The 15,343-nt window shown below is 34.8% G+C and overlaps 1 protein-coding gene across 6 annotated transcripts in view; it reads left to right on the top strand.

Annotated features, from left to right (window-relative positions):
• Positions 1 to 15,343, top strand: part of ANKRD28 (ankyrin repeat domain 28) — a 211,461-nt gene that overhangs the window by 47,495 nt on the left and 148,623 nt on the right. For 3 of the 6 annotated variants that reach the window (XM_004773552.3, XM_004773549.3, XM_013046350.2), the window contains one exon: positions 10,236 to 10,308. The exons of the other annotated variants lie outside the window; for them this stretch is intronic. In XM_004773552.3, coding sequence (XP_004773609.1) covers positions 10,291 to 10,308 — 18 coding nt within the window. In that variant the 5' untranslated portion in view covers positions 10,236 to 10,290. Of the gene's footprint in view, positions 1 to 10,235; positions 10,309 to 15,343 lie in introns of those variants that run through there. 6 annotated transcript variants of the gene reach the window in all.

The following is a 15,343-nucleotide window of genomic DNA, read 5'->3' as shown; positions in this document are numbered from 1 at the left end:
CTTGGTTAAATTTATTTGAAAGTATTTCATTCTTTTTGATGCTATTGTAAATGGAATTATGTTTTTTAATTTTGGATTGTTCATTTCTAATGTATGGAAAGAGGTGATTTTTGTGAATTGATCTTATATTCTGTAACTTAGCTGAATTTGTTCATCAGTTTTGACAGACTTTTTTTTCCCTTTAGAGATTCTTCAGGATTTTCTATATATAAGATCGAATAAGAAATAGTTTTACTTCTACCTTTTCAATTTGGATGCCTCTTATTACTTTTTCTTGCTGAGTTAGTCTGGCTAGAAATTCCAGTACAGTGTTAAATATAAGTGGCAAAAGTGGATATCCTGTCTTATTCCTATATCCTTGTCTTATTTCCTTAAGAGGAAAGCATTGAATCATTCAAGATTAACTATGATGTTAGCTGTGGGTTTTTCATAAGCATTCTTTATTATGTCAGGGAAGGTCCCTTCTAGTTTGTTGAGTAATTTTATCATGAAAGCATGTTAGGAGAGTCCAAGATGGCGGGGAAGTAGGAGACCTTAGTTTTGTCTGGTCCCAGGAATTCAACTAGCTAGCTAGCTATCAAATCATTCTGAACACCTGTGAACTCAACCAGCTAGCTATCTAAGAAAAGAATAACTGCAACTCTGCAAATAGAAAAGCAACCACTTTCTGCAAGAATGACAAGACAGAAAAACTCACCTCAAAAAAGAGAAGAGGCAGTACTAACTGCCAGAGAATATGGAAATAAGTAAGATGTCAAAATTAGAGTTCAGAATCACAATTGTAAAGATAGTAGCCAGTCTTAAAAACAACATAGAAGTCACTGGAGAGTCCCTTTCTGGGGAAATAAAAGAACTAAAATCTAACCAAGTCAGAATCCAAAGGCTATTAATGAGATGCAGTTAAAACTGGAAGCTCTAACTGTGATAAATGAAACAGAAAGGAAGAGTTTGTAATATAGAACACTAATGATGGAGAACAAAGAAGCTGATAAAAAGAGAGATAAACAACTTCTGGGTCATGAGGGGAGAATTCGAGAGATAAGTGATAATACTGTAAAGCGGAACAATATTAGAATAATTGGGATCTCAGAAGAGGAAAGAGAGAGAGAGGCAGAAGGTATATTGGAGCAGATTATAGTGGAGAACTTTACTAATCTGGGGAAAGAAACAGGCATCAACATCCAGGAGGCACAGAGAAACCCCCCCAAAAGTAGGCCAATAGCCCAGTGTGTAATAGTGAAACTTGCAAATCTCAGAGACAAAGAGAAAATCCTCAAAGCAGCTCAGGACAAGAGGTCTATAACCTACAAGGTTAGAAACATTAGATTGGCAGGAAACCTAACTACAGAGACCTGGCAGGCCAGAAAGAATTGGCATGGTATATTCAGGTCTAAGTGAGAAGAAAGCACAGTCAGGAATACTTTATCCAGCTAGAATGTCATTCAAAATAGGAGTGATAAAAACTTCCAGGACAAACAAAGACTAGAAGAATTTGTAATCACCAAACCAGTGCTACTAGAAATACTGAAAGGGGTCCTCTAAGCAAAGAGAGAGCCCAAAAATAACATAGACCAGAAAGGAATGGAGACAATATATAGTAACAGTCAGTTTACAGGCAATGCAATGACACTAAATTCATATCTTTCAGTAGTCACTCTGAATGTAAATAGGTTAAATGCCCCAAAAGACACAGGGTATCAGATTGGATAAAAAGCAAGACCCATTGATATGGTATCTCTAAGAGGCTCCGTTTAGGTCCAAAGACACCTCCAAATTGAAAGTGAGGGGGTAGAAAATCATTCATCAGGCCAGTGGACATCAAAAGAAAGCTGGTGTGCCATTCTTATATCATACAAATTAGATTTTAAACCAAAAACTGTAATAAGAGATGAGGAAGGACACTCTATATAATTAAAGGGTTTATCCAACAAGAAGATCTAACAATTTTAAGTATTTATCCCCTAACATGGGAGCAGCCAATTATATCAGCCAATTAATAATAAAATCAAAGAAACACATTGTAATAATACAATAACAGTAGGGGACTTTAGCACCCCCCTTACTGCAGCAGGTAGATCATCTAAGCAGAAGATGAACAAGGAAGCAAGGGCTTTAAATGACATGCTAGACCAAATGGACTTCACAGATACATTCAGAACATTCTATGCTAAAGCAACAGAATGCACATTCTTCTCATGTGTACATGGAACATTCTCCAGAATAGATCACATCCTGGGTCACAAATCAGGTCTCAGTGGTACCAAAAGATTGGGATCATTCCCTGTATATTCTCAGACCACTCTGCTTTGAAACTAGAGCTCAATCACAAGAGGAAAGTTGGAAAGAACTCAAATACATAGAGGTTTAAGAGCATCTTACTAAAGAATGTATGGGTCAACCAGGAAATTAAAGAAGAATCTAAAAAAAAATTGGAAGCAAATAAAAATGAAAACACAACTGTTCAAAATTTTTGGGAAGCAGCAAAGGCACTCCTAAGAGGGAAGTATATAGATAGCACTACAGGCCTTTCTCAAGAAACAAGAAAGGTCTCAAATACACAAACTAACCCTACACCTAAAAGCAGCCAGAGAAAGAACAGCAAAGAAAGCCTAAACCCAGCAGGAGAAGAGAAATCATAAATATCAAGCAGAAATCAATGAAATAGAAAACCAAAAGAACAGTAGAACAGATCAGCAAAACGAGGAGCTGGTTCTTCAAAAGAATTAATAAGATCAATAAACCGCTGGCCAGGCTTACCTAAAAGAGAAAGGACCCAAATAAAATCATGAATGAAAAAGGAGAGATCACTACAAACAATTATAAGAACATATTATGAACAATTTATATGCCAGCAAATAAGGCAATCTGGAAGAAATGGATATATTCCTAGAGATGTATAAACTACCAAAACTGAGGCAGGAAGAAATAGAAAACCTGAATAGACCCAGAACCATCAAGGAAATTGAAGCAGTAATCAGAAATCTCCCAACAAACAAGATCCCAAGGCTAGATGGCTTCCCAGGGCAATTCTACCAAACATTTAGAGAAGAAATAATACCTATTCTTGGGAAGCTATTTTTAAAAAATGGAAATGGTAGGGAAACTTACAAACTCTCTGAGACCAGTATTACCTTGATCCCAAAACCAAAGACCCCATCAAAAAGGAGAATTACAGACCAATATCCCTAATGAATATGGATGCAGAAATTCTCACCAAAATATTAGGCAATAAGATCCTACAGTTAATTAAAAGGATTATTCATCATGACCAAGTGGGATTTATTCCAGGGCTGCAAGGGTGGTTCAGCATCTACAAATCAATCACTGTGATGATACACTACATAAATTAAAGACAAGAACCATATGATCCAGAACTCAGGAAAGTGCTCTACTTATTTTATAATTTTCTTACAGAGATCTGAACCTGTAAAAGGGGGAGACTCATAAGATGAGGTCTGAGAGGGTACCAAACTCAAAACTTTCTGTGTCCTCAGGATCTGTCACCCTCCTAGAATGTTGATGCTCAGCCGAGTTTCAGTGTCAAGACTTTTTAATCAAGGATTCAATTTATAGGTATGATAGGTTGAATTGGTGGTTATATGGTTAAATTCATCTTTAGCCGTGTTCCTCTTCCTGGAGGTCAGCTGGTCAGGTTAATAGGACATGGCTCACAGCCTCAACCCTCTTATCACATGATTGTTCTTTCCAGCATGACCAGCCTCAATCTGGAACAATCCAGGGGCCTACCATGAGTTACCTCCTTAGTATATCCCAGAGCCCTAGATATCATCCTAGGGGCTCACTGTGAGTAACAAAGACACATGTATCACTCAGGAAATTGTTAGGTCTTTAGAAACTCTCAGGCATCCAGGACAAAGACAAGACAAATTTTTTTTTTTTATTTAACATTTTACATATATTACTTTGTTCATATGCAGATGTGCCAACTATAAAAGGTAAATTTCTCCCCCCCCCTTTGTTTTCCTACCTTTACATGATTTAATAATCAAAACCAAAGAGAGCTATCCTGGAGAAATCTTTCTTCCACTTTGAGACCTATGAATAAAAACTTGTGCGATGGGGCACTTGGGTGGCTCAGTGGATTGAGCCTCTGCCTTCGGCTCAGCTTGTGATCTCAGGGTCCTGGGATCGAGCCCCATATTGAGCTCTTTGCTTGGTGGGGAGCCTGCTTCCCTCTTTCTCTGCCTGCCTGCCTACTTGTGATCTCTCTCTCTCTGTGTCAAATAAAATCTTTAAAAAAACAAAACAAACTTGTGCAACCCACTCCAAATGAATCAGCATGTTTTCTTTTGTACCTTCATATTTCTATGTGCAAATAAAAGCAAACATATATCTTTTTCTTTCTATACAGTCTACACTGTATAGATTCCAGTGTAACCTGCTTTTTTCACTTAAAAATCTGGAAATACTGGGGCACCTGGGTGGCTCAGTGGGGTAAGTCGCTGCCTTCGGCTCAGGTCATGATCTCAGGGTCTTGGGATCTAGTTCCGCATCGGACTCTGCTCAGCGGGGAGCCTGCTTCCCTTTCTCTCTCTCTGCCTGCCTCTCTGCCTACTTGTGATCTTTCTCTGTCAAATAAATAAATAAAATCTTAAAAAAAATATATATATGGAAATACATATCCAGGATATATCAGTTGAATATGCATTCACAGTTTGGTTAGATACTGACAAATTGTTCTCCCACAGGAGATTATATTAATAAAGTTATTTCAGTCTAGAACTCAAATAGTTTCAGACTTCTTGATCTTTGCCAGTTTGAGAGATGAACAGTGGTTTATACCTACAGTTTTAATATGAATTTATCTTATGAAGTCAGGCATCTGTATATGTTTGCACATTTGTGCTTCCTTTTGTGTGAATTGTTCATTTCTATTCTTAACCTGTTTTTTAGTGGAATTTTTTTTTTTACTTTTTCTTATGTTTGTCATTTGTTGTACTTTGTGGTTACATCTACATTTGTTGTACAACAAATTTGTTGTACTTTGGTACAATATTTGTTGTACTTTTTGGGTACATTCTACACTGAAAAATGTAGAAATTTAACTTGCAATAGTTAGAAACATGAATTTTTACGACTTTCTAAATGCTTGTGTCTTTCCTATTAGATTATTTTAATAAAAATATTGTGTGGCTTTTTCTAATACTTTTATACTTTGTTTATTAAGGTGTAATTTAGCAGGGCACCTGGGTGGCTTAGTTGGCTAAGTACCTGCCTTCAGCTTAGGTCATGATCCCAGGGTCCTAGGATAGAGGTCTGGGCTCAACAGGGAGTCTGCTTGTACCTCGCCCTCTGATCCTCCCACCTGCTTGTGCCCTTGGGTACACACAAACATTTTCTCAAGTAAATTAAAATCTTAAAGCTTACACGTGCTCTCTCTCAAGTACATAAAATCTTAATTTAAAAAAAGGTGTAATTTAGCTGTAGTAAAATTTATCCTTTTTGGTATACAGTTTTGTGATACCTTACAAATGCATTTAATGACTTCCATTATCCCTAAAAATTCATTTGTGCCCTTTTGTATTCATCCCCTCTTGGAGTCTCCAGGTCCTGGCAACTACTTACCTCTTCTCTGTCTTTAAGGTTTTGCCTTTTGCAGAGTATAAGAAACTGAATCATTCAGTATGCAGCCTTTCATTTAGCATAATGCATTTAAGATTTACCCATGTTGTTGGTGTGTTCAAGTCATTGATTCATTCCTTTTCTGTTACTGAATCATTTTGTAGTATATGAATTTACCACAGCTTATTTATCCATTCTCTACCTGAGGAGTGTTTGGTTTATTTCCAAGTTTTGGAGGTTATGAATAAAGCCAATAATAATGTTCATATACAAGATTTTTTTTGAGCATAAATTCTTTATTGGATTCATACCTAGGAATAGAATTGTTAAGTTATATGTTAATTATATATATGACTATAAGCAACTGCCCAAACATTTTCCGTAATGGCTGTATTATTTTGCATTCCCACCAGTAGGGAATTGTAATTGCTCTGTATCCTTTCCAGTATTCAATATTGTCCATGTTTTTTTTAAGTCATTGTACTAGGTGTGTAATAGTATTCCATTGTGCTTTAATTTGCATTTTCTTAGTGATTAATGTCTGTTTATTGTCTTTTGTGAAGTGTCAAACTGTTTACATCTTTTGCCCATTTTAAAAATTGGGCTTTTCTATTACTCGATTATAGGAGTTCTTTATTTTGTATATAAATTCTTTTTATATATCTGATTTGTAAGGATTTTCTCATTGTGACTTGTATTTTCATTCTTTTAATGATCTTTTTCAAAGAGCAGAAATTCTTTACTTTTATGAATTTTAATAAATCAATATTTTTATCTCTGGATTGTACTTTTGATCTTGTCTCTAAGGCATCTTTGCTTGTTCCAGGCCACAAAGATTTTATCCTGTGTTTTTTTTAAAAAGTCTTACAGTTTCAGATTGTATGTTTAGATCTGTGATCCATTTTCAGTCATTAATTGTGTTTGATATTAGCTGGAGGTGTAAGTTTGTTGTTATTGTTGTTGTTTTCCTTGCCAATTGATTCTTCAGTTGTTCCAGACCATTTTTGGGGAAGATTACTTTTTCTCCTTTGACTTGCTTTTGTGTCTCTGTCAAAAATTACTTGACCATGTATGTGTGCATATATTTCTGGACTCTCCTGTTCCATTTCGTTAGCTGTATGTCTCTTGCAATATTGTACTGTCTTGGTTGCTGTAGCTTTCTAGGAGGAGTATGAATTCTCCAAATTTATTCTTCTTTTTAAATATTGCTTTGGTCTTCTGTATAAATTTTGCCTTTCCATTTGAATTTTTGAATCATTTTATTAATTTCTACCGATAACAAAGATACTTTGAGATTGTATTGAATTTGCAGATAAAATGTGGAAAAAGTGACATCTTAACAATATTCAATCTTTTAATCCATGAATTGGTATCTCTTCATTTTTTTAGGTCTTTGATTTCCTTCAGCAGTTTAGCTTACACATTCTGCGTCTATTTTGTCAAATTATCTCAGTATGTCAGTTTCTGGGGTGCTGCTACAAATGTTGTGCTTTTAAATTTATTTCCAGTTCATTGGTAGTATGTGCAAATACAATTGTATTCCACGACTTCGCTAAACTTACTAGATAGGAAAACGTTTTCAGAGATTCTGTGGCATTTTCCACATAGATAAACATGGTGTGTGGTAATATAGGTAGTTTCTTTCTTTCTAAATTATATGCCTTTTATTTCTTCTTGTAGCCCTATTGCAGTGGCAAGGACTTTCAATATAGAATAGAATTGGTGAGGGCAGGCATCCGTGCTTTCTTTCTCTTTTTCTTTTTTTTTTTTTTTTTTTTTTTTTTTAAGATTTTATTTATTTATTTGACAGAGATCACAAGTAGGCAGAGAAGCAGGCAGAGAGAGGAAGGGAAGCAGGCTCCCTGCTGAGCAGAGAGCCCGATATGGGGCTCCATCCCAGGATCCTGGGATCAAGACCCGAGCTGAAGGCAGAGGCCTTAACCCACTGAGCCACCCAGGCGCCCCGGCACCTGTGCTTTGTCTCCCCTTAGGGAGAAATCAGTCAGTAGTTTCTGAGTACTTTTATAGTTCTTTTAACACAAACAGTTCAGTACCGTGATCACTTAGCAAAGGAATCCTATGATTTTTTTTTTCCATATGGCTTCCATTTTTCCTGATATCATTCCATATGTATGTATGTCTGTGTCCCCCATACATGGACTTCAGTCAGAACACTCACTGCATTGCTTTGCTGTTTGCTTGTTACTTATCTTTCTCTTTTAATAGAAGATGAGCATTTTGGGGGGAATTAAGAAATGGTGCTAATGTTTGGGATAATTGATATTAGGTTTGACCATATGAAATTGCCAGTATTCATTTTTTCTGCTTACAAGGTCTAATTATCAGTGTGAGAAATGTTTGTGCATGAGAAATTGTTCATCACTATTGTGTGCTCATAAGCAAAGCCATGAAGCCTGGAAATACTGATATAAATGGAATACAGCCATTACCCTTGAAGGAGATACTCTCTCTGTGGAAGACAGGGTCTTTACAACATTCAGATATGTTTAATTCTGTGGTGGGTCTGTCAGTATATGCACAAATTTAATCTCAGTTGGAATCTCCTGTGATCTTAGCTTCATACTTCTCAGTATCTTGGACTATAAAACACTTGGGCAGTGATTTCTATAACTTACTGAGAAGCTTGACATACTTTTATATGTGATGACTTTATGTGAAAATATACTCTGTACATTGTTCAGTTTGATGTGACTTTTTTTTAATCACTAAGTATCTTATAAATTTCCTTTTGAAGTAACTTGATATTTTAAAAGGAGAAAGACATTAAGGAAGTCATAATACAAATAAAACTGTTGCATTTCCCTACTCCAATTTTTTGTGTAATTTTTTAGATTGTAAATCATATATGGGGAAACTATAATATTTTGTACTATATATATTTGTGTAATACTTAGGCTCTCAGTGGTCTTTCACTACTCTATTGCAAGTCTAGAAAAAGGAATATATATGAGAGACTTTCTGTAAGCTTCATGAAGTCAGAGACTGTTTCTTTTGTTCACTTACATTCCTTGCACTTAGCACATTACATAGTTATTAACAAATGATTATTGAATAAGTATTTGTGGTGGGGGGAGGCTAAACTAGCTGGACTTGATTACAGTAAGTATATGTGTTGCTGAAGCAAGCACTTGAAACAGTAAGAAAATATAATTTATACATGAAACATGTTAACTTTAGTACAGATAAAAGTTACTGTAATCACATGTTTGATAAGTATCAAGATAGTTACAGTTTTTGAGGCAGTTAAATTGTACTGTAAATATATAGTAACAAGACTTTAATCAGTTGTTCAGGAATTTGCTTATGATATTGTTTTGGGCTTGACTATTAACAAAATTAAAATGTAACATTAAAATCTTTAAAGCACCATTTTGTTTCATTTTAACTCTTGTTTAAAATACATGACTCAGAGAAGACTACCTTTGTGTTAGTAATAATCAGTAGATAGAAGTACCCAGAAAATTTACTTTCTTTTGTATTTACTGCCACCAAATGACAAATTAATAGTATTACTATGTCTGTTATATTAATACTGTGGAAGACATACTAAAGGTAATGCCCCTTTAGTAGTATTCTGACAGAGTTAATTTGTTCATAAAGAGTTGGGACAAGAGAAGAAAAAACAAATTTTAATCCATTTAGAACTGTAGTTGATCTTCTACCAGAGTATATAGACTGATTTCAGTCTTCTTTAACATACAGAAAGGTATATTAGAACAGCGGAAATCACTATGACAAAGATGATAAAAACTTGATAACTCATACCTAATAAGAAATATATTTGACAATATACTTTTATACAAGGAATTTAATTCTTATGTTTATTCTGTCTAGATTATTGTGCTTGAGAATGATGACTCCCAAATATTTTAGGCCTAATTTTATTTATTTGCAGATAAGCATTTTCCTGAAATTATTGGGATATTATCCTGGAAAAAGTATTATATAAGAGTGTAAAAAAAAAAAAATAGAAGCAACCCAAATTTTCAGTCTTAGGAAAATTGGTTAAATACAATAAGGTCTTACTTTTTAACTTAATGTTACATAGTAACTGAGCATGAAGTAGAGAAATATGTAAGGAGATGGATAAAGGCCCATATTAGTAAATGAGGGAGATGAGGAGAAGTAAGTTACTGAACAGTGTATTTTCATAGTTTTTTTTTTAAAGTGCATTTACTGAAAATAACTATCAGTGTTTATCTTTGGGAGATACTATGGTTTCTTAAATTTATGCATTTCTAAAATGAACATGTTTTTAAATATTCAGAAATTATGTAGATCGAATATTATGCTTTATAGACACATCATTCAATTATATTATAGTGAATATATTCAAACAATTTTGGGGGGATTTTGTTGAATAATGAAAATGTCTTACTGCAGGCAGTTCCGATTCGGACTTCACTTTTTGAGTCTCTTCTGATTGGTTCATATTTAAAGAGAAGCTTTGCAAAAACTCTGTCTTGTTACACAGATTAACAGTTTTCTTTCTTAAAACATCTGAATTAGTAAGATTTTGAATATTACCTAATAATTCAGTGCTTCGTTAAGGTGCTCGTTATGTTTATAACCTAGCCCTTCGTTTCTAGGGTCAGCATATTCTTGCTTTTGATATCTGTTTTCTGCTACAGGCCTGAGATTGAAATTGAAGCAATACAACTACTGCCTCTACCAGAGGAAAATAGTATGGGGATTCCTATTATGGTAGGTTATTTTCTAGTAGTCTCTCTGCAATAATATAGGCAGCTCTTGTCATTCATTGGTTTTTTGGTATTTATGCCTCCTCATAAATTAAGCATAGTTTTTCTACATTCTATATAACTGTATGTAAATCCTTCTTGTCAGTCAAAATCTTTTGTTGTAGACATTTTGTTTAAGTGTGGTGGTGCATGTATTCCTGGAAAATTTAATTATAACAATTGAATTCAAATAGGTATTTAGTGGAGGAGCTGGAAAACCCAATTTAAGAGCTCTTTGATCTTTGTGTATAGTTTGGAGAAGAGAAGAATGAAACAGTTGAATATTAATGGTACCGCAATTAGTGTTTTCTGTTTTTTTCTTTTTTAAACTGGTATTACTGGATGTTTTCATTCTTGTTCATACATCACTTTGTTCATACTTATGTGTAATATGTTTGTGGAGCACTTTGTAAACATTATCAGCCATTCAATATCACTGGTGAACCTCAGTTATGTGGTGGTGATTCCTGTGTTTTTAGTGAAAGTGGTATAAAAATCTCATAAAATTTGGAGATGTTAGACTGAAGGCACTTGTGAAGACAACATAAGCTAGGTTTGATACCATTGGCATTGTTTTCTAGGCTCTTATTTGAAATTCAAACATTGAAAGGTTGTGTAGAAAGGAAAAACATGTGGCTCAGTAATTGGCTTCTTTAACCATTATCAGGTTTCAACTTGCTATACATTTTGTTAAATATTTTTAATCCTTACTGTTAAATATTTTTAATCTTAAAAATCCTAAATATTTTTAAATCCTAATGTTAAATATTTTTAATCCTAAATACCATTTGAGATTAAGTAGACTTGATGCAAAGTTGTTTTACCACAACAAAAAATCACCCTTACTGGGTTTCATTGTAATTTGTTAGTTAAACTTTTTTTTTTTAAAGAAGAGAAGATGATTAGAGCTCTATTATGCTGAAAGCTGAAAGATTCTGTCTATCTGTATTCTGGTACAAGGGGAAGAGATTATTGGGAAAACATTTATTAGATTGTGTTGTTGATTGGAATAATTTTGGTTGACATTTAAGATTCATACTTGAGACATTTTGAATTCTGTGTGAATTAACCAGTTGTGACTCTTCACCTGACCTTTCAAAATTGTCTACTAAATTACCACTAAAGAAACAACTCACACAGGATGGCTTTTGCTGACTAGAATCCCACTGGAAATTCTTCCCCTCATACAACCTTATTTTTGTTCCTTAGAAGTCATTTTCTAAATGGGTGGTCTGACTTCAAGGTCCTGGGAGTCTGCTTTCCCCTCTCCCCCCTCCAACCTTCATGCACTCCTGCTCATGAATGTGCTCTCTCTTTCAAATAAAAAGCAGGTGCCTGGGTGGCTAGCTCAGTGGGTTAAGCATCTGCCTTCGGCTTGGGTCATGATCCTAGGGTCCTGGGATCGAGCCCCACATTGGGCTCTCTGCTCAGTGGGGATCCTGTTTCCCTCTCTCTCTCTCTGTCTGCCTCTCTGCCTACTTCTGATCTCTGTCTGTCAAATAAATAAAATCTCCCAAAAAATCAATAAGATCTTTAAAAAAATTTTTTTAAATCAATCAATCAATCTTTTTTTAACCATTGGTTCAATAAAAGCTTTGGATGAGTCTTGAAATACTCTAATTCAATCAGATTTGAATAATGGGTATGCCAAATAGAAAAAGAAAATGTCAGACTTAATATAGTAAGGATAAGATTTGATTGGAAAAATGGTAACAAATAGCAGACACCATCAGTATCATATATTTTTTCTTTCCTGGTAACGCAAGGTCAAAATTTAACTAGTTTTGCTTTGTGATCGTTTTATAAATTGTAATTTTTATCTTTCACCACTGGATGGTGCCTTTGCATTGGTTTCTGCAGACTGTTTAAATTTACTTACATAAGGAACATTTTAAAATTTGTAATAAAGAACAATGAAATTAAAATTTGATAGTGATACAGTAGGTTAAACATATAGTTAAACATAACCATTATTTGTGACATAATATATACTGTAATTATTTTCAAAAAAGAAATTCTTTCATATGAAAGAAAGGTAAGAGCTATACCTGACCGTGTTTTCTGATAGTCTTCAGTTCACCACCTTAGAAACATTTTAGATGTTTTGATTTTTTTTATGCAGTTCTATAATTTAAATGGCATCTAAATAAACCCATTTCTTGATTTGTAATATACACACACACACAACACACACACACACACAGAGATAGCTCAGGCTTTTAAAATTGTTTTTGATGATCATCTTTCTTCTACCTAGTAGCCGTCTATCAAAGCCTTTTATTTCATGAATACTATATTCAAACTTTCTTTTGTTAGTTGACCAGGGACTTTCTGATGGTTACCCTGCTTGGGCAATTTGGGTTTATTTAGGATTGTAACGAACAAAACTTGAGTTTATTGGGATTGTAACAAGGCCATAGGGAGATCGCAATTCAAGGAAATAATAATCTTAAGTAATGAAGCATTCACTTATATTTTAAGATATTTAAAAAGCAAAATAAGCACCAACTCTAGAACATGAGTGTCTCTAAACCTTACTCTGAGACCTTTTTTGTCCAATTCAGTCTGTTGTTTCCTTTTCTGTTATTTAAAGGATTATTTATATGAAAACAAAGTTATAAAAACAGGTATCTGAAATTACCCCTTCTTGTATTCTGCTCTTCAGTAGCTATATGATAGATAGCTTTTGAGGAGTGAATTGGAAGGCATGTATACCAGAGCAAGTTTCAAGTCTCCGTTTCTTTGCTCTGGATTCAGTGCCCGGCTGTTCTAGTCTTTGGAGCTGTGGGTATGGAACTGCTAAATGGCTTTGGTTGATAGGCTTGTTTCTTAACAGTGAAGCTTCACCTAGACAGTATGCAGATTTTGGTCCTAAATTTTATTACTGGGGCATCTGCCTTTGGCTCAGGTTGTAGTCTCAGGTCCTGTGATGGGGCTCCTTGTTGGGCTCCCTGCTCAGCAGGGGATCTGCTTCTCCCTCTGCCCTGCCTCCCTGCTTGTGTTCACTTTCTTTCTCTCTTGACAAATAAATAAAATCTTCAAAAAAATAAATTTTATTATTTATTGGGATGTGAACTTCTGTCGTTTAACCATCATAGAACTTATTTTTCTTACCTCTAAAGTAGTGCTTGAGTTCAGCAAGTAAGCATCATGACTAAGTGGTAGTATTACTCAGAAAAAATATATATGTACACATTGCAGGGAAAGAACACAATACTCATAATCCTGCCATGAGTTAACTAATCTGTCGTTGCTTTAAAAAAAAAAAAAAAAGAAAGATCCTTCTGATCATTATTTAACATAATTAGAATCCTATTTTATATATTGTAGGTTTCCATTTAATACTTTTGTAAGAATTATTTGTCCCATTTTTTGGAAGTTCTGTAAAAATTTTGTTTCTAAATATTCATTTGGGGCCCCTTGGCAGCTTAGTGTTTTAAGTGGCTGCCTTTGGCTTGGGTCATAGTCCCAAGGTCCTGGGATCGAGCCCTGCACCTGCCTCCTTGCAGGGAGTCTGCTTGTCTTTCTCCCTCTGCTCCCCCCTCTCCCACTTGTGCTCTCTCTTTGTCTCTCTCCCGATTTCTTTGAAATAAATAAATAAACTTCAAGTATCATCCAATTTTATTGTAATATATGCTATATTTTAAATCATTTTATTGTTCAACATTTAGTTTTTTTAATGTTTTGTTATAAATGATGCTTGAGTAAAATCATGATATGCAGAGTTTTGTAGGCCTCACTTTCCATTCTATCTACATTCTTGTAAGAAATGCTAGCTTAAAAACTTGGAAGACTTACCAATGAATGCTACTGACAGCAGTTGGCAACCTTTTTTCCCTAGAAAAGTTCCAGTTTACTCATTTTATCATCCCTTGTGGTCTCTGGCTTGGACAGTTGCATCCAGTAGAGTAGCCTGCTATTGTTTTCTGTCTTTAGTATCAACTCATTTTTAGGCCATCTTTTATATTGCATCCACAATGAGGCTTTGAAGATGCAAATCTGATTATGTCACTCTTTGACTTAAAACTTTATAGTGGTTTCCTCATTTTTCTGCAGGTTAAAATGTTTATACTTTAATGTGGCATTCGAGGCCCTTCATGATTTAGCCCCTGTCTGATTTCCCACCCTTATTTTAATGCAGCCCTATTATATATTTTGTTGATAAGTAGGAATGGAATGTTCTAGGCAGGGGCAGCATCATATTTAGAGGCACAGCTGCAGGAAACAGCATGGTACATTTAAATTGTGACAAGTACATTTATAGATGTGAAACTTAAAGACAAGGTAGTGGTGGTCTTTAATAGAGTGTACATTAATAAAACTTAGTTGACTAAATAAAAGCAGGCAAATAAAATTTTATCTATGATTTAGAAAGTAACTGGTGATAAAGAGAATTATTAATGAAGAGTCTTGGTTACAGTGTCAGAAATCCCAACTCAAAATGACTTAAATGCAAAAGGAAATGTGTTGGCCAGCAGTAGCAGGGTTGTCAGGCAGAACTAGATCTAGGATTTGGTGACAATAGATTTCCCACCAACCCCCCACCCTTTTAAAATTTTGCCCCCTTTTTACCTCTCATATAGGCAGTTTAGCTTACATTGTCCTTACTTATAATCCTGAAAGAAAAGACAGTATCTTTTTCCTGATAGCCTTGGCAGGAAAGCAAAGTCCTGAGGAAGACCCTGTCTGACTTGATCATTTGTTCATCCCTGAATTAAACATGTGACTAGGAGGAAGTGGTACTCTGGCCAATCCTGAGTCTCCTATATATCTTGGGACTAGCTGAACTCCGGAAAGGAAGGGATTCTTGTGAAAGAATATATGTTTACTACAGGGATAGATAGAATTGATGAAAAAGGAGAACAAGAATTGAGAGATAAGTTAAGAGGTGGTTTTGTTAACTTGGGTAGGGACTGAAGTGGGTCTAAAGTAGATTGCTATGAAGAAAGGAAGTTCAGGAGGTTTTAGGTAAAATGCCTACAATTAGGTGACTAATGAGA

The sequence above is a fragment of the Mustela putorius genome, unplaced genomic scaffold (genome assembly GCF_011764305.1).
Source record: "Mustela putorius furo isolate JIRA1106 unplaced genomic scaffold, ASM1176430v1.1 tig00003834_pilon_pilon_pilon, whole genome shotgun sequence".
NCBI lineage: Eukaryota > Metazoa > Chordata > Mammalia > Carnivora > Mustelidae > Mustela > Mustela putorius.
Note: the sequence above shows the minus strand (reverse complement) of the source record. Positions and strands in the feature narration are given on the sequence as shown.